We start from the raw sequence: 21576 nt of genomic DNA, 5'->3' as shown, positions 1-21576 counted from the left end.
TGGAGTCCGTTCCCTACAAAGCTCTAAAAGCTCGGGCATGATTTGTAGCACCGGAGCAACAACCACATCGATGCACGAACCCTCAGAGGCAGACAACGGCGAGCTGACCCAAGCACGAGGAGAGAAACGTCCATGAAGCCCGACTAAACACTCATCCTCAAGGTTAACATCATGCACATCCAAGGGGTTTGACACAACACTGGTCTGCAGCACAGACGGCACCTGAAAGAGCCCACTCAGAACAACCTCAGCACGCTCCAGAAAGTTCCCCATCTGAAGCATCCAACCCTGCATGGAGCCAACAACATCGTGTAGAGGCTGGACCGCCTCCTTCAGCTGGGAGGAAGTTACGCCTTGAAGATCAGAGAACAACGAATCAACCGCAAAAGCAGACTCAAGCACCACATCCGCTAGAGCTATTGGGGGTCGCCATTCTTAGCGGCTCCTTGAAACGCAACAACTGAAGCCCATCAACGAGCTATCGATTGGGGAGGACAAACACCAGGAGCCATAGATCATGGAGGACATGTCGCAGGCCACGACATTGGTTGGCATCCATCCCTCACACGATGACCTGATTGAAAGCATCGAATGCACCGGACCGGATCCCTGCACTTAACCGCCCGATGGACTTTAGCAAAGCAGTGGAAATACCTATTCCTGAGCCACATGGGCGGAGGGGCGCGCTCATGATGCTTGAAGGCAGGGGATGGCAGAGCCTGGCGCATGCGGCGGGATTGGACAAGCTTCCAGACTGTCATCTCATCCGTCAGCCCACAGGAGGGGCGCAGCGAAGCTTCTGTTGCCAAATCCGACTGAACAGGGCCCGAGCTCGACGCTGTAGGTGGTAGCAGCAAGCCGGAAGCGGAGGCACCGGCAGCCGGTGGTGCCGGGATGGCAGCCGTCGTAGCTGGCTTGCGTAGGTGGTGTTGGATGGCCGGGGCAAGGACAACCACAACAAGCTGAGAGGCGGGAGCAACGGCTACGGGCGGCGAGGTCGGAGCAGCCGCCGGTGGTGAAGTGGCCCCCGTCGTTGCGGGCTGGGCGAGGGCTGCCAAGGCAAGCAAGGCGGCGGGAGCTGGGGCAGCGGGCGACGAGGTCGGAGCGGCCGCCGGTGATGCCGGAGCGGGCTTGCGGAGGTGGCCTCAGATGGCCGGGCCCGCCCTGCGGAGGGCAAGCACCGCCGCAGCAAGCTGAGTGGCCGGAGCTGGGGCAGCGAGCGGCGAGGTTGGAGCGGCCACCGGCCGGGAGGCTCACGAACTCGATTGCATTGTCCAGGGAGGCGGAGGAGCTCGAAGGAGGGGCGGTGAAGAGAGGACGCGGTGGGGATCTCAGATCCGGTCGCGGCAGGAGCAGGGGATGCCGGAGGAAGGAGATAGGGGTGCCGGCGCCGGCGCGCTCATCCGTCCTGCGCGAAGACGCGAGATGCGAGACCCATCCCCTCGAATCCCTGCATTCGCATTTGCTTCTGCCCTAGATCGGAAGTTTTCCGCAAAGAAAAGTATACGCTGGCAAAAAAAAATTATGAAGAGTTCTCTTTGCTGGCTCTATTTTATTGTTCATCTTCTTCTTGGTAGAAACGAGGGCTTCACATGCTCGGTTAAAAAAAACTAGAATCAGAAAGATCAAGCGACGGAGGACCAGATCTAGGAGAATAAGTGTGAGGCGTATGCGATCTTAGGATCGGTGTCGAATAGTAATAAAGGAAAGTAACCGATCTTTCAAAATTATTGTACGGAAACCAATCGGCAAATAAACATATGTATATCACAGGTTTGCAAGGTATCCTTGACATGGCATATACTCCAATTTAATTATGGAACCGTAATAATAATCAAAAGCGTTATATAGAGAGATAAATAGGGAGGGCGTAATCAACGCACCGCATCAAAAAACTGCTCCATCTAGGCTTAGAAATAGCCGGCAGAGAAAGATGCAGAATAGCATTACAACAAGCACAATCAAGGTTTTGGACTCCGAATGGACGAATTTTCTCGTGGGGGGGCGAGATTCTCGGTTACCACGGTTATCGAGAAATACCGAATATATTTCGGACGAAATTTATTTTTGAATTCAAAATTTTTTATACTAGAGGTAGACAGAACTTAAACTGATATTGCACAACGAAGTGGTAGTCTACCCGCTCTAGGTAAAGAGGTCAGGAGTTCGAGTCTTGCCTGCTACTTCTTTTAAAAAAATGTTGTGTAGAGTAGGGGAATCGAACCTGCGTCGTCTGGGTGAAGTAACTGCATGGTTACCATCGCACCGCAGCTAAGTTTTGTCACACTACAGAGATGCTCTCTTATTTCAGACTACGTTGTAGGTAAAAATTCAAAAAAATCGGAATTTTTTGCTCGGGATCGATCTTTCTCGTGGGGCAGCGAGAAACTCGGTATCCGCCCGGTAACCGTTTTTCTCGGGCGGTACCCAAAACCGTGAGCACAATACACACGTACAGCAAAAGTACTTAGGAGAGAAAAAAAATGGAGGCCACGATGATGAGGATCTTTGGGATGCTGATGCTCGTCAGCCTCTGCAGCAGAGGTATTCAATCCGTTGATCCACTCTCCGAATCCAAATCGGACGAATCTAATTTTCTCATGTCGATTTTGATCGATTTTCTACTTGTTTTTGTTGTTGGTGTTGGTAAAGGCAATGCGGAGTTTCGGGAGTGCACCCTGTCGGACCTTCACGTGACCCAGACCGCCACGGGGATGAACGCCAGAGGGAACCCAGAGTACGCCGTGGAGGTGGAGAACAGGTGCATCTGCACACAGACGGACGTCAAGCTGCTTGCCCCCGGGTTCAAATCCTCCGAGCCCGTGGACCCCAACGTCTTCCGGCCGGACGCCGACAGCAAGCTCGGCACCCTGAACAACGGCTCCCCGGTGTACAACGGCGACAAGATCAACTTCAACTACGCGTCGGCCACCAAGTTCAGCCTCGCGCCCTTCTCCTCCAGCGTCGCATGCTCGTGATTGGGACGATTACTTGGAATCGGTGGGCCTGATGAATAAGTTTGTGTCGATTGATTGATGATATATACGTTTGTAAATTAATCCGCACATGCATGAAACGTTGCTTTGAGAATTGATGGGTTTGTTGAAATTCGAGGGTGGTCAGCACAGGATATACAGTATCAATTCTTCAAATAAAAACACCATTAATGTACTATGACCAAAAAGTTTAGATCTAAACGTGCTTCACAGTGTCATGAGAATCAAATTTAGATCTAGAAATTTGTGCCATCGTAGCTCTCATTTCCTTGAAATCTGTAATTAGTCTGTTTGTCATACTGTGAATCAAAATTTTAAATATAAAAACATATGTCTTGGTCTACTATATATATATGTGCTGAATTATTTTCAGAGATGTTCACAAGTTTGGAGATATCTTCTCCTTGGCAAGGTTTTTTTATTTCGTAAACAAAACAAGTTTGCGTCTCACCCCAATATCAGAACTTTTGAAAAAAAAATTAGATTTGAGATTTCAAATTTAATTGGATTTTAATCTAATTTAAAGAAATTAGTTTGAATTTGGCTCAAAATTTCAGGATTAAAATATTTCAGACCCCACCAAAGTTTTGAAAATTCCCATGAAATTCTGTTGATATATTTAATCCTGTTCCTTGGTATTATCGGTAGGATTTAGAGTTCTTTCCGCCAAACTTGTGCATATGATTTTGGGGGCTGCTACGCATCGGCCGGTGGATCTTTTTAAAAGATCCGCCACCTCGCGTGCCGTCGGTCTGATACAGATCTAGTAGGGTGAACTTCTTTTCTCTACTTTGCAACAAAGACCTTGTTGCGGAAACATTTGTAATAGAGATTGTGTTGCAGAATTTTTATACAACAGAGGTTGTGTTGCAGAATTTTTTGCAACAGAGGTTGTGTTGTGGATTTTTTTTTGCAACAAAGGTATTGTTACGGTTTACTTTGCAATAATGGCCTTCATGCGATTTTTCTTCGCAACAACGTTCTTGTTGCACATTTGTTTTCTGCAACAGTAGTGATGTTGCAGAAGTGGACGATGCTTGCGTCGTCAGTGTCGAGAGGTCGTCTTCTTTCATCACCCGGTAGTAGCAGGAGCAGGCGCTGTCGACCGAGAAGAGGGAGGAGGTGAGAGGGTGGGTGGGTGGTGGAGGCGGCCGACGACCGCAACGGCTAAGCGCATGTTCGCCGACATCAGTGGCGGCGCGGCTGGATGAAGGAGAGAAGAGGGAGGAGGAAAGAGGGTTGATGGTGGTGGAGGTGGCCGACGACCACGATGGCGGAGTGCGTGCTCGCCGGCGTCAGCGGTGGCACAGTGGGGGTGCTTTGGAGTGGCACGGGTGGTGGCTTCTCTCGATGGGATCCAGATTCAGATCTCACAACACATCAGTTGTTGCGGTGAGAGGAATCACAACAACCACTCAGTTGCAAAAACTAGTATAGGTAATACGTTGCTTCTGGTCATCTCATTAAAATCTGATCCGATTGCCACGAAGATGACGGACTCACGTGTAATGTTCTGTCGGGTGATTTCAATCATTTCCCTATGATTTTTACGGTCTACTTCTACTAAGCATGCGAGTTTTCAATTCGTGTTTGTCAAGTTCCCGTGCATTATTCACGTAACAATAAAAGTAGCTAGTAGTCAAACTTCTCCATTGATGTCCGAAAACAATATTTGTATCGATAATAAGAAAGAATTGGCTATTATTTATTTGTACCATTATTGCCAATAGCACCTTCTTTACAAAGAAAAACATTATGCGATATAACACACTATTTACCTTATAGTTTTATTTTCGCGACTACATGCGTGATTTTGGAATCAACAATAGTTTCTCCTTCCGACGAACGGTTAGCCCAAACACCTCTGTCATATCAATATCTTTTCTCTCAACCCCAGGCGGAAGTTCCCAGTCAAAATGGCACACAATGTTTGCCAACATAAGCTCCGCATTCGCGACCCCGAGGTTCATACCAGGGCACATCCTCCGCCTTGCTCCGAACGGCAAGAACTGAAAATCATTACCCTTGAAGTTGACATGCATACTGCTACCTTCATCTGTAAATCTTTCAGGAATGAACTCTTCCGCATACTCCCAGGGGCTCGGATCCCTACCTATGGCCCATGCATTGACGACCACACGCGTCCCAGCAGGAACCGTGTATCCATCGATGATGCAGTCAGCCATGGCAAGGTGCGGAGCAAGGAGAGGAGCAAGAGGATGTAACCGGAGCGACTCTTTTATGACTGCTCTTAGGTACGTCATGTTGTTCATGTTGGTTTCATAGATAATTTCTTGTCGTTGGGGTACAATACCCCTCACCTCATCTTGTAGCTTCACCATCAGGTGTGGCTTCTTCATGAGCTCAGCCAAGGTGAATTCGAGGGCGTTAGCTGATGTATCTATTGCACCAAAAAATACATCCTGCATATATCAATTAATTAGGACAATGATAGATATATACAAATCAACTTGTTTAGTTTGAAAGGTATTATCTGTACTCACGGTCAGGAGAGCTTTCATGTGCTCTCTTGTGAGATCATACTCCTGTTGGACAGACAACATAATATCCACGGGAAAGTAGTGGCTGCACCCACTTTCGATGCACCCACGGTGCACCCACGCAAGAAAACATATCAAAACATTTCGAAAAAATATGAAACTTCGTGCAAATGATGATCAACAAATGTTATGAGGGCTTGCAAAGTTCGGTGGTCAAATAACATTCGACAAGCGCCCTACAAAAAAGACAAAATTGCAAAATCTGCTCAAACAGTGCACGTACATTTTGACAAATTTTCAGTGATTTTGTCCTTTTTGTAGAGGGCTCCTCAAATGTTTTGATATATTTTCTTGTGTTGGTGCACCATGGGTGCACCGAGAAAGGATGTAGAAGAACCACTCTTGCGCTTACTCACATGATCGTCGATCACCTTGTCCAGCAGATCGGCCCATCTGTTCCTCACTCTTTCGGCCTTGGCACAAACCGCCTTCTTGAGCACTCCTACCCTACCCACTGCCGGAAAGTACTCCTCCAAATTGAACCCGCCTAGCAGCCGTGAGGTATCCTTGATGAGTTCCCCGAACAACTTGCTTTGACCATCTTTCAGGAAGAACTTCCCCCACACAATGCGGCACGCCATGTCATTCGCGAATGTGTGGAGCAGCTCACTCATGTCCACCGCAGCATCAGTAGCTGCTGCCTGGTTGATCTTGGCCATCGCCATGCTGACCTATAATAGCATGGGTCGTAAAGTATGAGAAGCTAACATTTACATATGTAGTACTTTCTCGGTCCAGGTTAATATATAAGTTTCCTTGGTATTTTGGGTCAAAGGTGGACCATATATAGATTCAACTACCGTTTGATTCTTATTCAAAAGTAGTTTAAGGTGGTATCATTTTTTACACATAAAGTCTATATTTTACTATTATTAGTTAATTTTATTTTAGAAGTTAAGCACAAACTATGAGCGAAACTAATAAACCCGGACTGAGGAAGAAACAGTTAGCAGAGGACCACATGAAAGTCCATTCCGTTATTTTGTTTCTGATGGAAGTGAGAGTCCAAATCAGTACCAGAATAATGAGAGCAAGATCTTAAAAGAAAGGCTATCAGTACCTGAAAAATTAAATATAATTAAAAATCAGTACCTCCTCCGCAGCGGCGCCACGGAAAGACTGCACCTTCTTAGCACTCAGCATGTGTGTGGTGACGAGCTTCCTTGCTTGCCGCCAGTACTCACCATATGGCGCGAAGCCGATGACAGACGAGCGGTACATGATGGTGTCGGAGACGACGGAGTAGGGCCGTGACGCGAGGACGTGGTCATGAGTGCGCAGCACCGCCTCCGCAGTGCTCGAGGAAGACACAACGAGGTTGGGCACGGTGCCCTGCAGGCGGAGGAGCATCACGTCGAGGCCATGCTTCCCTGCGAGGCCGCTGAGAGAGATGTGGGGGAGGGAACCGATGAGGTGGACGTGCCCGATGATGGGCAGCGCCGGCGGCGAAGGCGGGAGCCGCTGTCTTTTTGCACCGAACTTTCCGGTGAACCAGTACTGCACAGACACGATGAGGCAGAAGAGGAACAGAAACAACCATGCCCGTGGCAGGGTCTCTGGCAAGAGTTTCTGCAGGAGATCCACCATGGCGAACCGACGTTGGGGTGACTGGCTTTGTAAGTACTTTTTTTTATAGAGGAAAGGCCATAGCCCGACTTTATAGATAAAGCCACCAGGCAGAGTTAACCTAGACCCAAACAACCAGCCACGATCACAGAAGTATCAAGCCAGAACACGAAGAAGGAAGTCTAAGTACATGGCTCCCAGGCCAGTACATGGCACGCAGGCCGGAAGAAGATAAGATAGCGTAGCAACGCAGCAACGTCTACGGGCCCGCTTGGACTGGAAGGATGGAGATAGCAAAATTTCGGATCTTGGCTAACATGGCGTCAAATGCATCCCTGTCCTCCTCCTTAGTCAATAATATCCACTGCTGCAGAAATATACAAGTCTTAAATAAGCAATCAGCAGGCTTAGCAGGAAAAACATTTTCGATAGTAAATTTATTCCTTGTCGTCCACAAGGACCAGCACATGGCAGCAAAGCCGACCCAAAACAATCTCCTCTGGCCCCAACCAAAGAGAAAGCCAAGGCACGCAAGTCCGCGAAGGAGGTCGGAGCCCAGGAGACATGCAACCAGGATCTGATGCAACACCAAAACAATTTAGCCAGGACACAGTTAAAGAAAATATGAGGTGTATCTTCTCTCGTCCCACATAGAACATAGCAGTCAGAACCCGGACCATTACGTTTACAAATTTGGTCACCCGTAGGTAGACGCCCACGAGAGGCTTGCCAGAGAAACACTTTAATCTTAGGGGGGATGTGAGCTTTCCAAATCCACTTAAATTTGGAGGTGGTGGATCCCTCAATGAGTCTGCTATAAAGAGATTTAACTGAGAAGCGGCCAGAGGGAGAATGGGGCCACACAACTGTGTCTTCCTCCTCCGAGAGCGAAGGGAAGAGGGAAGCAAGACGCTGCCAGTCTTCCAACTCTACAGGAGAGAGAGAACAGCGCAGCTGAAGGTCCCAATTACTCGACGCAAGCTCAGAGATAGAGATCCGAGGGTTCGGACAGTAGGAGAATAAAACAGGGAAAGAAGAGGCCAGCGGGGAGGCCCCGCACCACCAGTCGAGCCAGAACCTAGTAGACTTACCATTACCAACGACAAACTTGACAAGGCCTTGAAAGGTAGGCCGGAGTTTAACAAGATCACGCCAAATTGAGATGCCCAGATGCCCGGGCAAACATAGGGCTACAGGAAGGGAAGTATTTTGCCTTTAAGATGCTGAACCACAAAGGCTTGTCCTGGGGGATATTCATGAACTTCCACCACCATTTGATGATCAGACATTTGTTCATAACTAGAGTATTAATGATGCCCAGCCCCCCAAGGCTTTTGGGCTTACAAATGGTGTCCCATTTAACCAATCGATACTTGCACTTGTTATCGGTCGCGTTCCAATAAAAGGCCCCACTATGTTTGTCAAAACCAGCATGGGTGCCCATTGAGAGGAGGTAGAACCCCATCAAGAACATAGGGAGAGAGGAGAGGCAGACGTTAATTAAGGCCACTTTGCCCGCCTGAGTATTATATCTGCCCCTCCAGGGTATCACACAATTACCGACCTTGGTCACCACAGGGGCGAAGTCCTTGGCATACAGCTTGTCAGAAGTGATAGGCAGGCCCAAATACTTAATAGGAAAAGAACCCAAAGAGCAATTTAATAAGCGAGCCACCCTTAAAGCTTCGGTGCCAGAAACACCAGTGACAATCACTTCGCTTATAGAGAAATTAATCTTAAGCCCCGAAAGAGCTTCGAAACAGAGGAGGAGAAACTTGAGATGGCCGATGCAGAGATCTTTAAGTTCCACCAAGATGATAGTATCGTTGGCGTACTGAAGATGCGTAACACCCTCCGGAATGAGGTGGGAACTAACAGGGGAAATATGGCCGGCCTCCGCAGCTCTAGATAGGATGTTAGATAGGGCGTCCACAACGAAGTTAAAAAGAATGGGCGAGGCTGGGTCGCCTTGCCGCAAGCCCCTGGAGTTTTTAAAGAAGTTACTAGTATGCCCATTAACATTAATAGCAGTATGGCCCCCCATGACCAACTGCATGATACGGTGTACCACCTCACTGTCAAAGCCTTTAGCAAGAAGGACTTGTCTCAGGAATCCCCAACTAACTGAATCGTAAGCCTTTTCGAAACCTAATTTGAGTATAACTGCCTTGTTCCCAGATTTGTGAATGTCATGAACGATTTCGTGGAGACAGAGAACTCCGTCCAGGATGAAGCGACCCTTGATAAAAGCAGACTGAGTATGAGAGAGGGTGCGATGGGCCATTGGGGTGAGGCGAGTGGCCAGACATTTGGCAGGGAACTTGGCAAAGTTATTGATGAGCGCGATAGGTCTAAACTGGGAAATTAAGTCAGCACCCTTAATCTTGGGGATAAGAGAGATAACCACATAATTAAGCCTGGAGATATCAACTGTGCCCAGGCAGTAACCTTGAATAACTTGGCAAATAAGGTTTTTAAGAATAGGCCAAAACTTTTTAAAGAAGGGGATAGAGAACCCATCCGGGCCAGAGGCAGAATTAGGGTTAGCCTTCCTTATAGCAGAAAAGATTTCCTCTTCAGAATAGGGGATCATCAGGTCCGAGTTTTCCTCCTGAGAAACCAAAGATCCCTGGTTCCAGAAGTTGGTAGCAAGCCTGAAACCCTGATCAGGCTTGGCGGAGAGAACGGAAGAAAAGAAAGAGACCACATGGTTAAGGATGACGCCCTGGTCGGAAGTATGCACCCCATCGATAATCAGGCTATCTATTAAACATCTGCACCATCTCCCATTTGCAATCGCAAAGAAATAAGCAGAGGGGGAATCCCCTTTTAGGAGCCAATTGGACGCGCCCCTCTGGCGCCAGTAAATCACATTAAGCTGATGCAGGTGCATCAACGCACGTTCAAGGGAGAACCGAAGGGCCCAATCAGAGTCGGAGAGGCCAGAGGTATCCGCCCGAGCATCAAGGGCCTCAATCTGGGCCAAGAGAAGGGCCTTATCCCTGCGTTCCTGGGCCGAGTGATTCTGGGACCATCCCCGAAGGAATTTGCGAAGCAAGGCCAAGCACTTATGCCAATCATCCATGGGTCCAAAGGAACGATGAGGAGCAGAAAGAATGGCACTGATTTTAGAACCAAGGAGATTATAAAAACCCTCAATAAGGAGCCAAGAGGCGTCAAACTGAAATCTAGAAGGGGAAGAAATAGAACGATTTCCAGTTTCAAGAATAAAAGGGGCATGATCCGAGCCCACAAAGGCCTTAGATTTAAGCGTCGCTAACGGGAAGAGAGAATCCCAATTCGAGCAAACAAGGACGTGGTCTAGGACGGAGCGGATAGGAGAAGGTTGGTGGTTGGTCCAAGTGTACCTAGATCCCACCCTAGGGATCTCACGCAGAGCGCATGAACTGATGAAGTCGTTGAAGGCGTCAGCCAAAGCCCACAAAAAATTATTAGTGTTCTTGTCCGCAGGGGAGCGAAGCAAGTTAAAATCACCACCAATCACTAAGGGGAGCGAACAAGCTTCTACTTTATTGGAAATTTCGTCCAGAAAAATGGGAGAGAGGGAGTGGTTGGCCGGGCCATACACAACCATAAATTCCCAAAGATAATTAAGCTAACGATGAAACAGCACAGTGCTGGCCCAAAATATACCATGATCAAAAGCAACAAAATCAAAAACATCCCGTTTCGAACCTAACAGAATGCCACCAGAATGGCCCGAGGAGGGCAGGAAGTTCCAATCAAACCGATCCGCCCCCGCGATAGAAGAGAGCTCATGAGGAGAGAAGGAGGATTTAAAAGTTTCAATCAAGCCTATCAGGTCAATATTGTCCCCCCTTACTGTCAGGACCCCGATTCCAAGTCACATCGATCTAGCCGGTAACACCTCATATCACTTTGCGGCCTCACGCACGGTATTCCCACGGGTGTCGCCTTACCATGGCCCGGGACCGTTTGCGCCTTTTGGCTCACATATATGATAGTGTCGCTAGCATCCATTTGACAGAGAACCCGGGCCGACATGGCTAGTCGTGAACCCAAAGCGGCACTAACCTATGGGGACAGGCATACATGAATCACATCGAGCATGTCGGTCAGCAGCGTGTGAATCCGGACTGTAGCACTGGGCTAACAGGACTCCGGGAACCCGGGCTGTAGCAGGCTAGGCAGGACTCCGGATGTCACCGCATGACATTTCCCCGAAGGGACAGACACAGGAACGAAGTTAAACACATGCCGGCCAGTCAAGTGTCCTAAGCAGTAGTGCTGGGCTAGCAGGACTCCGGTGAACCGGGCTGTAGCGGACTACTATGGCTCATGGAAGCACTAGACTACATTTCCCCATAAGAGAGGTTGCCAAGGATAACAACTAGGTTGTCGGATCCCACACATACCAAGCATTTCAATCATACACACAATATGCTCGATATGTGTAACTACAACATGGCATCACAACATAACTCTACAACTCAAGTATTTATTCCTTAGGCTCCGAGGAGTGAGATATTACAAACATGGGTCTCATGACCCAACAATCACAGCATACAAATCAAGCACATGCGGAAGCTTAACATGTCTGAGTACAGACATCTACAAATGGAAAAAGGCTAAGAAGCCTGACTATCTACCAGATCCTGCCGAGGGCACAAGATCGTAGCTGAGGTATCAAGCTAACGTTGAAGTCCATGCGGAACTACTAGCGAGACTGAAGTCTCTCTCTGCAAAAAATAAATTAAGCAAATGTGAGTACAAAGGTACTCAGCAAGACTTACATCAGAACTAGCTACATATGCATCGGTATCAACAAGGGGGGTGGTGGAGATTAACTGCAGCAAGCCAGCTTTGACTCAGTGGCTAACCTGAACTACGACTGCAAGCAACTCTTTTGAGGTGGCGCACACGAGTCCACATATTCACCATTCAATACACCACTATGGAACTGCTCCCGTCTCCCTACGAGAAGGCCATCCATAGCACTCACACTTATCTTGCGAGTTTTAGAGTATCCACTTTCACTTGTCTATGAACTATGCAAGAGGTCCAAGTTTCCATATCCGAGGAATCCGGCTATTCGAATAGATAATGATAACCCTGCAGGGGTGTACTTCTTCACACACTCTCCCACCACTTACCACCATATACACGTCATGTATCTCGGCAACCTTCAAGCGGAAGCCTGGCGAGGGTGTCGGCCACGGCCTACCTAAACACTTAAGTCTCTAGTCCAGGTTTATCGCCTATCCAGGTTCCATCCGTAGAGAGTCCGGCCGAGGTTTCCACATACGGCCCCGAACGATGTGAACAGGGTTCTCGAGACACCAAACGGGCGCCCGGTACACCGTGCCACGGTGTATCTACCGCAACATAGCCCACCCCTAGGGTCAGCGCTACGCACGGCCGCCAACACATAACCTACAAACACCAGAAACTAGATGCAACTCCTGGACAAAGTACTAGGGTGATTAAGAAGCCGAGAGGGTCAATTAAGGATCCCAATGAGTGGTAGTAGCTGTTCATGGATCACGGACACAGAACTCAGTTCCTGAGGACGGCTGCAATGAGACAACCCACCATGTACTCCTACATGGCCTCTCACCGCTACCTTTACCAAAAACGTATTCACACACTTAATTAGCTCACACACGGTAGGACATGATCACACACCTCCGATTCATTCCCGATGAATCAGACCTGACGCAACTCTATGTAATAGCAGGCATGACAAACAAGCTTGAATGAGTAGGCACATCAGGGCTCAAACAACTCCTACTCATGCTAGTGGGTTTCATCTATTTACTGTGGCAATGACAGGTCATGCAGAGGATAAGGGGTTCAACTACCGCAACAAGTAACAGATGAATCGTTGTTGTCCTAATGCAATAAAAGAGAGCAGGAGCGAGAGAGTGGGGTTGTATCGGAATGAACAAGGGGGTTTTGCTTGCCTGGCACTTCTGAAGATATCATTGGGTCTTCATCAGTGTCAACGATCACAGCGTCGGTATAACGTCTATCGAGAGGGGACAACCACCGGCAACAGAGAAGGAACACAATCAATGCAATGCACAACATGATGCACGACAATGACATGGCAATATGTTGTTGATTGAGCTAATGCAACTAGCAACACAATTAAATGAAGTTGGTTTGAACCCAAAGTTCAAATTCAAACTCCACATGTAGTTATTTTAATACCATTCATTTGATTTGCCCTAAACAGTGGCCTTAAGTTGTTCTAACATGCATGAAAATGGTACAGATGGATTCCTTAAATTTTTCTGATAATTTTTCATATATAATTTATTTCATTCTGAGTTATAGATAATTTTCTATGAATTTTAAAAGTTTTGGCTATTTTCTGGAATTTTTTGAATTATTTAAAATCCAGAAAATCATTTACTGCGTCAGCATGACATAGGGGTGACGTCAGCAGGTCAACTGGGTCGGCTAGGTCAAACCTGACCTGTGGGACCCACACGTCAGTGTCTCAGGCTGGTTTGGGTGGATGACAGGTGGGACCGGTCAAAGGCCACGTCAGCAAAGTCAACCTGACATGTGGGCCTGGTGGGTTAGTCTAAGTTAAACAGGGAATAAAATCCGGGGTTAATTAGCACGTGGGGCCCAGTTGTCAATGACTCCAGGGGGTAATCAGTAGGGTGCTTAGGCCCTAATGATGGTGCCACGTCAGCCACCGGCGTTTAACCGCCGGCGACGACAGGCCGCGGCGGTGCCCGCTTCGGGTTTGCTCTACGGGCCACCGTTCGACGCGCGGAAGGGCGCGTTTGAAAGAGGGGAGAGAGACGCATCCGTGGGTGGCCGTGGTTCGAGCGGGGATGGACGGAGTCAACGACGGCGACCAAAACGGCGGCGGCCGGAGCACGGTGGGTTGCGGGTTTGGGGTTGCGTTGCACGAGAGGGGGAGATGTTGGTGGCCACGGTCTCGTGGGGTCATTCTGAGAACGGTAGTGTACTCAGGTGGAAGCTCCAGTGGCTATAGCCACGACGGCCACATGGCGCGGCGGCGGCGAGCTGCGGCTCCGGTGAGAACAAGGGGTACAAGGTGCAATCGAGGCGGGGAAGAGAGGGGTTCGAAGCGGTAGCTCACAGCGGTTGTAGGGGCCGTCGAAGTGGGCTCGGGGAAGCACAGACGGCGTCGTGGTATTGCCGGCGATCTCGGTGGCCCGAGGTAGAAGACGACGATGTCGAGGGCGTTGCGGTGCTTCCCAGCTCACGTGACTCGGTCGGGTATACAGGGACGGCGTGGTGGAGCTCCCGAGCACGTTGGATGGTCGAGGGAGGGCCAGTGGCCGTGGCAACAGCGAGCGGCGGTGACGGGCATGCCGCGGCCACGCGCTCATCCTCCTGGCAGAGGAAGACGACAGGGGAGGGGGCCAGGTGGGCCGGGTTGGCCACTTGGGCCGCCAGGTAAGGTCCAGGTGGGCTTGTCTCTCTCTCTTTATTTTTCTTCCATTTTCTATTTTTCTGCTACTGTTTTGGCTTTAATAAAAATACTAAAGCATTTTGAAAAATGCTGGAATAATTTGTGGACACTCTCTAGATTATTCTAGTGGCCCACATTTAATTTCAGCATTATCTGAGCATTTAATTTATTTATAGTATTTAAATGCCCAAAGTCAAATACAATATGAATTAATTCAAAAATCCAGGAATGACCTAGAAATATGTTCATCATTTTTGGCAGAGGTCTTCACCCTTATCAGAAATCGTGAACATTTTCAAAGGGCATTTTTGGGTTCATTGAAAATGACTTTAGTTGAGCCTATTTGAAATCCATGTGGTGCTAGGGTTTGAACATCCCCATTTCAGGTTTCTGAGAAAAAGTAAACATGATGCATGGAGGTTATGCAAGGATAGGCAAGACTAAGCTAGGGCTGTGACACTGACCATATCTTTGATTTGGTCTCAGCGTCCCCGAGCGCCGAAACCTCTGACGTTTCAGAAGAGGGCTTTCATTTGTAAGAAAGGTTTTTGATGCGCAGACTCGACCTGCAGGGAGCCAAGCAGGATTTAGCCCGTTTAGGAGCCCACTCTGGACCGGAGCTCTCCCGGAGAAATGGCGAGCTCAGTTGCTTATAAGCAGCCGGGCAAAGTAAAAAAGGACAATGAACTTGCAGCGATATATTGGTGATGGTGATCTAACTGTGTCTGTTAACGTATACGTCTGCACGCGAAATCTAGTGTTCCAGATGGATGGGCTCTAGCTTCGTACTCAATCAGTATACGTCTGCCACTCGTGTAGCCATCATCAGGTCCTCCGGTCGTGGAATTCAGTCACGCGGGAAAATCATATCTGTGGTGCACTGAACATGGAGCAATATTGGCGCTGGCGCGTGATGTAGTAGTGTCCACGTTTTGTCTTCCAGATGGATTAACACGTCGTACAATCGTTCTCAATCAGTCGCTCGCCCAGCCAGCGCCTCATCCGTAGGGATTTACTGGCCCGCCCGTCGTGGAATTCAATCAATCATGCGGTTGAAGTAGGAGGCCAAGCGCACCACGGCACTCCAAGTTTTTTGACCGGTAATGCTACACCCATATAAGGCTACGTATGTGTTTTACGTAATATGCAAGGTGGACCAATCAGATTAGAGGAAGGAGGATGAAGCAGCCCACCCTCGCAAAAATCAGGGGGTGAAGTTAATTAGTTAGGAAGGTTACGTAAGTGTTTATAGGCTCTACGTACATTTAGGATTTTCGTTTTTTGACCATCCACGGCACGGGAAATTTACCCACCGTAGAAGGACCGTGCGTGCGTGTGAGGAAGACAAGTGGAACACGGTGTGTTTTGATAGGCTCGATTTTTGTCCAAGAGTGATTTTTCTACCGCACATGGATGCACAGAGATACCAAGAATGCTACACATACGGGTTTTTACAGGAGTTTACAGAATTGATTTTATGTGGCAGTTTTTGATTGGGTGTTAATTGGGGAGGGGGCCACCTCCATGAAAATCAGGGGGGGCAATGTTTATGAAATTTGGGAGGAGTTCGTAACAACCTGTAAAGCCTCGTAGATGTAGCATTTTTGACAGAGATACACCGTCCACAGTTCCACACACATATTCATCGTTGGTTCTTTTTTTTTTCTGCACTGCAAACCTTTTTTATTCATTTATCAGAATAGTTACACCCTTTACAAGCATAGGAATTGCAGCCACCGGGCCGAATCTAGCCAAGTATTAGGTGGAGATATCCTATCCAAGATAGCTAACTCATCCGCTACATTTCCTATGACAGTGATTTTTCTACCGTACATGGATAACAGGGATACACCATCCACCCATATATACATCGTCGGTTGTTGCTCTAAGATTTGTGTCATGTTTCTACTTTTTTGTTAAGGATCTTGTTTTTCAGCTATTGCATAATGATAATGGGACAGATAGAGAGAATAAACATGAATCTAGAGAGGCGACTTGATGACGATCATGACAAGCGTACCTCCTTCTGCTCGTACGGCCGCCGGGGCTCATTGCAGCCTTCCTTCTTGCCCACCCGTCCACTATATCTTAGCCTGAGGATGCCCTCACCTACTGTCAACGGTGTCCAAGATCTTGCGTGCAGACTAAGAGAGGCGGCGGTGCTGGTTGTTGGATAAATTAGCAATTCTCTGGCTGTTTTAATTCATATAACCGATTATACGCACCAGTTGGCCAAGTCAAAGCCACGACGGCGGTAACCGCATCCTCGGCAACCTTCTTCTAGGTTTCGGAGGCAATTTTGACTGTTTTGACCTGTGGATGAAATCAATTCACAAAATGAACTGCCCGTGAAACTATTTCACAGCACTGACCCTTTTGTGTAGCGCCCGCCACGCAGGCGCCACACCCTACGGTGCAGCGCCTAGCTCGCGGGCGTTGCACGCCAGTCCACTGTGGCGGTCCTTGGGCCCGCACCCAGCAGTGCAGCGCCTCCTAACTAGGCGCCACACATGTAATGTGCAACGCCTAGCGTTCGGGCGCTGCACTGTGACTTATCCAGCGGCTGGGCCCCCCTCCCCTACTCCCCCCACCCCACACACCCCAACCCGAGCTTTGCCCCCTCTCCCAATCTCTCCCCCTCTGAAATCCTCTCCCAAAACTTGCAAATTTGAAGAATTTGTCCGTGGATTTCAAAGTCATACCCTCCCTCAAGGTAATCTTCTCCGATCCCTTGTTTTGATCCAAGTAATGCTAGTTTGGGAAACCCTAGTTTTGTTTGGATCTAGAGATTTGCATGGAGATGTGAGATCTTTGCTTGCCAATTTCCTATGATTAGGCTTTGTTAGTATGTTAGGGTTATTCTTATGGGTGTTCTTATGTTGGTGCTAGGGTTATGGTTAGGGTTATTGTTAGGGTTATGGTTAGGGTTAGGGTTATGGTTAGGGTTATGGTTAGGGTTAGGGTTAGGGTTGTTGTTTGATATATATGTATTAGGGTTTGTATTCCGTGTTAATCCTTAAATTAGTACTCATGGAAGCAATGTTACGATGTGTTGTTTGAATGCTTATAGGGATGGGAAGAACATGTGTGTTTGTTCATCATGGGGACAAAGACGCCTTCTTGAAAGGCAATATTGAACCGGATCCGGATGAGGTAGATATGTTGTTTGATAGTAGTCCTAGCTATGTGGAGCTCTTGCAACAAGTGAGGAAAGATTTGAATTGGATGGACCCTAGTGATATCGTTGAGTTGGAGGGAAGGCATAATGTAGGTTTTGGAATGCACATCCGTTGGAAGACAATGCGTATCAACTCGGAGCAACGTTGGGTTGCATACAAGGAAACGGTGGCCGATTCACTTGACAAGGCTCTTGAGTTATTTGCAACGAAGAAGGTTGATTCAAATTTGCATTTGGACTTGAACCGGAAACCCTCCCCTTTGGTTGCTAGTAGCCCCCCACCCTTGAAGCGAGATGAAATTGTTGAACCTCTTTTGACCCAAGAAGTGAGGCCAACATTGAGCCCGTTTACAAACAACCAAGATGAAGCTTTGCAAGAGGACAATGATGAGTATGCAGACGATGACAATGAAGTTGATATCCATGACAACAATGTGGGTGATCTTGACAAATATCATTTGCAAGAGACAATGGACCATTCCATCCCTTTTTCCCGTGCATATGCATCGGATTCGGATGACGAAGGTCCCGATGAACAAGTTGATGAGGAGGGGTTCACGGTGAAGGAGGCCGAAGCTTTCGAGAAGGTATTCGGTCGGGATCACAAGACACCATTGTTCAAGGATGTTAGTCTCGCGGATGAAGCCGTTGTGGATGGTGGCAAATCTATATCTCTTGGGGTTAGGCCAAGCTCTCACCGTGATTTGGGAGACGACAAGAACCGGAATGGTAAAGGGTGTAAGTTCGAAACCTTCTTGGAATTGAAGATGTGGCTCGACAACTACTCGGTTACGCATTATCGTCCACACAAGGTGGTGCATTCGGACGTCAATGTGCGCTACACGGTTGCATGTGCATGTGAAGATGAAATATGTCCGTGGATTGTGCGTGCAAGACCATGGAAAGGAGGTCCCGCTTGGCACGTAGTGAGTAGTGTGCCAACTCACATGTGCCGAGGCAAAAGGGTGGATGGCAAGATTGTGTCCCAAGACCACAGACAACTCACGTCTGAGTTCATCGCTTACAGGCTCTCCAACTCAATATCCACACTTCCAACAATGAGCGTCCAACATTTCATTGACCTTGTGAAAGCCATATTTCATTACAAGGTGAAGTACGGCAAGGCATGGAAGGCGAAGCAAGCCGCATTTAAGATGTTGTATGGTACTTGGGAGGAAGCATACAACCGAATCCCTAGGTTGTTGTTAGCCATGGCCGCCACAAACCCGGGCATGGTTCATGTTGTCGAGCCTCATGGGCACCAAACAACGGTTTATGAAGGAAAGAAAGTCCGAGTATTTGGCCGTGCATTTTGGGCGTTCGAGCAATGCGTGAGGGCTTTCGAACACTGTAGGCCGGTCATCTCCATTGATGGCACGTTCTTGACCGGACAATACAAGGGCACCTTGTTGGTTGCGATAGCAAGTGATGCCAATAACCGGGTGTTGCCATTGGCATTTGCTTTGGTTGAGGCGGAGAACAATGACAACTGGGAGTGGTTTATGCGTCTTTTGAGGACGAAGGTGTTACCCGCTCAAAGGAAAATTTGTGTCATATCGGATCGGCATGCAGGAATTCTTAACGCAGTGGAGATTGACATTCCCGGGAATGCTCCGTTGCACCATCGATGGTGCATGAGGCACTTTTGTTCGAACTTCTATAGGGCATGTGGCCTTAAGGAGTTGGCCGATGATCTTCAAGATTGTTGTCTTGCTTTCTCCGAGAAGCGGTTCGCCACTTTGTTGAACAAATTGCTCGCACACAAAAAACTTGATCACGGGGGTCAAGACTTTATGAATAGGCACATTCCCCACCGGAACAAGTGGGCACGTGCTTTTGATGAAGATGGCCGAAGATACGGTCAAATGACAAGCAATATTGCCGAATGCTTCAATAGGGTGCTCAAAGGTGCACGTGGATTACCTGTGACGGCAATAGTTCAATACACATTTGACAAGATGAATGCGTACTTTCTAAAGTATTCAATGGAAACTGATGCACAGATAGCGGGTGAGAACCTGCGCAAGTACAAGTACAAGTTCCCACCCAAGGTTGATGAATGGTTAGAATTTCAATCACGAAAGGCGGACTCAGAAGAAGCTATATTATGTGACAACGAAGAGTGGAAGTATGAAGTGAAAGAGCCAGGAGGAACCACAAACGATGGCCGGCAACATGGAGGTCGGGCTTTCACGGTGTCGTTAACACAATGTGATTGCTCTTGCGGGAGGCCATTGTTGCTTCATCTCCCATGCTCACATTTGTATACCGCCGGTCGCGTTAGAAATGTGGACATCAATCACCCACAGACCATGAGGGAGTTGGAGTTCTCAATCATGACGGTCAAGAAAACATGGGCTCCCCGCTTTCACCCATACTTTGACCAATCACAATGGCCGGAGTACCATGGAGTTCAACTATGGCCGGATCCGGAGTTGAAGGTTGTTAAACGTGGTAGACGTAAAACAAAGCGTTTTAGAGGCGACATGGACGGATGGGGCCATGGTGGCCACCACGAAGCGGGAAACGATCAATTCCAAGAGCCTCGTGAGAGCTCCCGTTGTGGGGAATGCAAAGGTCATGGCCACAACAAAAGAAAATGTACGAAACCAAGGAAAAGGTCCAAGAAAAATGATGCAAGCACTAGCCAACAAGGAGCTACACAAGGGAGCCAACCAAGTGGTAGCCAACAAGTGCCAAGCCAACCAAGAGGTAGCCAACAAGTGCGAAGGCAACAACGTGGTAGCCAACAAGTGCCAAGGCAACCAAGTGGGAGCCAACCTAGTGGTAGCCAACAAGTGCCAAGGCAACCAAGTGGTAGCCAACAAGTGCCATGGCAACCAAGTGGGAGCCAACCTAGTAGTAGCCACCAAGTGCCAAGGCAACCAAGTGGGAGCCAACCTAGTGGTAGCCAACAAGTGCCTAGCCAACCAAGTGGTAGCCAACAAGTGCCAAGCCAACCAAGTGTTAGTCAAAGAGGATCTAGGAAACAAAGAGGTCGGCAACTAGGACTTACAAGAGGCCGTGGTGGTGGTAGAGCTCGTGGTGGTGGTGTTGGCCGTGGTGATGGTCTTGGCCTTGGTGATGGACTTGGCCGTGGTGATGGACAAGGGCAAGGTCGTTATAGAGGAATGTTTGGATACCTCGATGGACCATTTCCGTATGTTGCTCACTAACTATAATGTTTCAAATGTTCTTGTTTTCCATATGTTATTTTTTTTCATATGTTCCATTTGTTTGTATTGTCTTTACTAACCATTATGTTTCACTCATTGTAGGTATGGCGGCTTCCCAACCCAACAAACCAACAATGAAGGAGGATGGCGAAGATGAGATGGCGGGATGGTGGGAGAAGGCTGCGAAGAAGCTTAGAGAGGAGGATGCAGCCAAGCTAAAGAAGAAAAAGGAAGAGGAGCTTGAGGAGAAGAGGAAGGAAGAAGAGAGAGCGTCAAATGCGATGCGCGCTAGGGAGCAAGCATTGGTGAGGAAATGTGAGGAGGCACAGAAGAAGCATCAAAAGGATTTTGAAGAAGGAACCATGAAGCTTTGGGCAATTGCAGCTGAAAAAAAAGAGAGGGAGGAAAAGATATTCATGGAGAGGGTGGTTAAGGAGGCCCACCTCATAAGGAAAAGGGAGGAGGAAGAGGAAGAAGAAGAAGGGAAAGGGGCCTTGCTCTACGCAATAGAGCTATGTCATGAACTACTATCTCTCCTCTTCGATTTGGTTGTGAACTACTATGTGTCATGAACTACTATCTCTCCTCTTCGATTTGGTTGTGATCTACTATGTGTCATGAAGTACTATGTATTATGAATTAGTATGTGTCGTGAAGT

General features: G+C 48.2%; 2 protein-coding genes across 4 annotated transcripts; one reads left to right on the top strand and one right to left on the bottom strand.

The window, feature by feature from the left end:
- Positions 1-2659: 2659 nt before the first annotated feature.
- On the top strand, positions 2660-3067 carry LOC147978272 (TPD1 protein homolog 1-like). The gene has a single exon (XM_087516549.1). The coding sequence runs from the start codon at positions 2715-2717 to the stop codon at positions 2976-2978; it is 264 nt and encodes an 87-aa protein (XP_087372675.1). The 5' UTR covers positions 2660-2714; the 3' UTR covers positions 2979-3067.
- A 1607-nt stretch (positions 3068-4674) lies between these two features.
- LOC125542582 (indole-2-monooxygenase-like) lies at positions 4675-7320 on the bottom strand. Of its 3 annotated transcripts, none has more exons than XM_048705665.2 (4): positions 6650-7320; positions 5871-6228; positions 5501-5577; positions 4675-5419 (listed from the first exon to the last, which is right to left on the bottom strand). In XM_048705665.2, exons 1-4 carry the CDS (start codon positions 7142-7144, stop codon positions 4796-4798), a joined length of 1554 nt encoding a protein of 517 aa, XP_048561622.1. In that variant the 5' UTR covers positions 7145-7320; the 3' UTR covers positions 4675-4795. The 3 variants fall into 3 exon arrangements, with proteins under 3 accessions (XP_048561622.1, XP_087402324.1, XP_048561620.1); XM_087546198.1 differs by having other exon boundaries at positions 5501-5602; positions 5896-6228; XM_048705663.2 differs by lacking the exon at positions 5501-5577 and having other exon boundaries at positions 5914-6228; positions 6650-7317.
- Positions 7321-21576: the final 14256 nt, after the last annotated feature.

Source organism: Triticum urartu, chromosome 3A (assembly GCF_056163025.1).
Source record: "Triticum urartu cultivar PI428250 chromosome 3A, HENAU_Tu73, whole genome shotgun sequence".
NCBI classification, from domain to species: Eukaryota; Viridiplantae; Streptophyta; class Magnoliopsida; order Poales; family Poaceae; genus Triticum; species Triticum urartu.
Note: the sequence above shows the minus strand (reverse complement) of the source record. Positions and strands in the feature narration are given on the sequence as shown.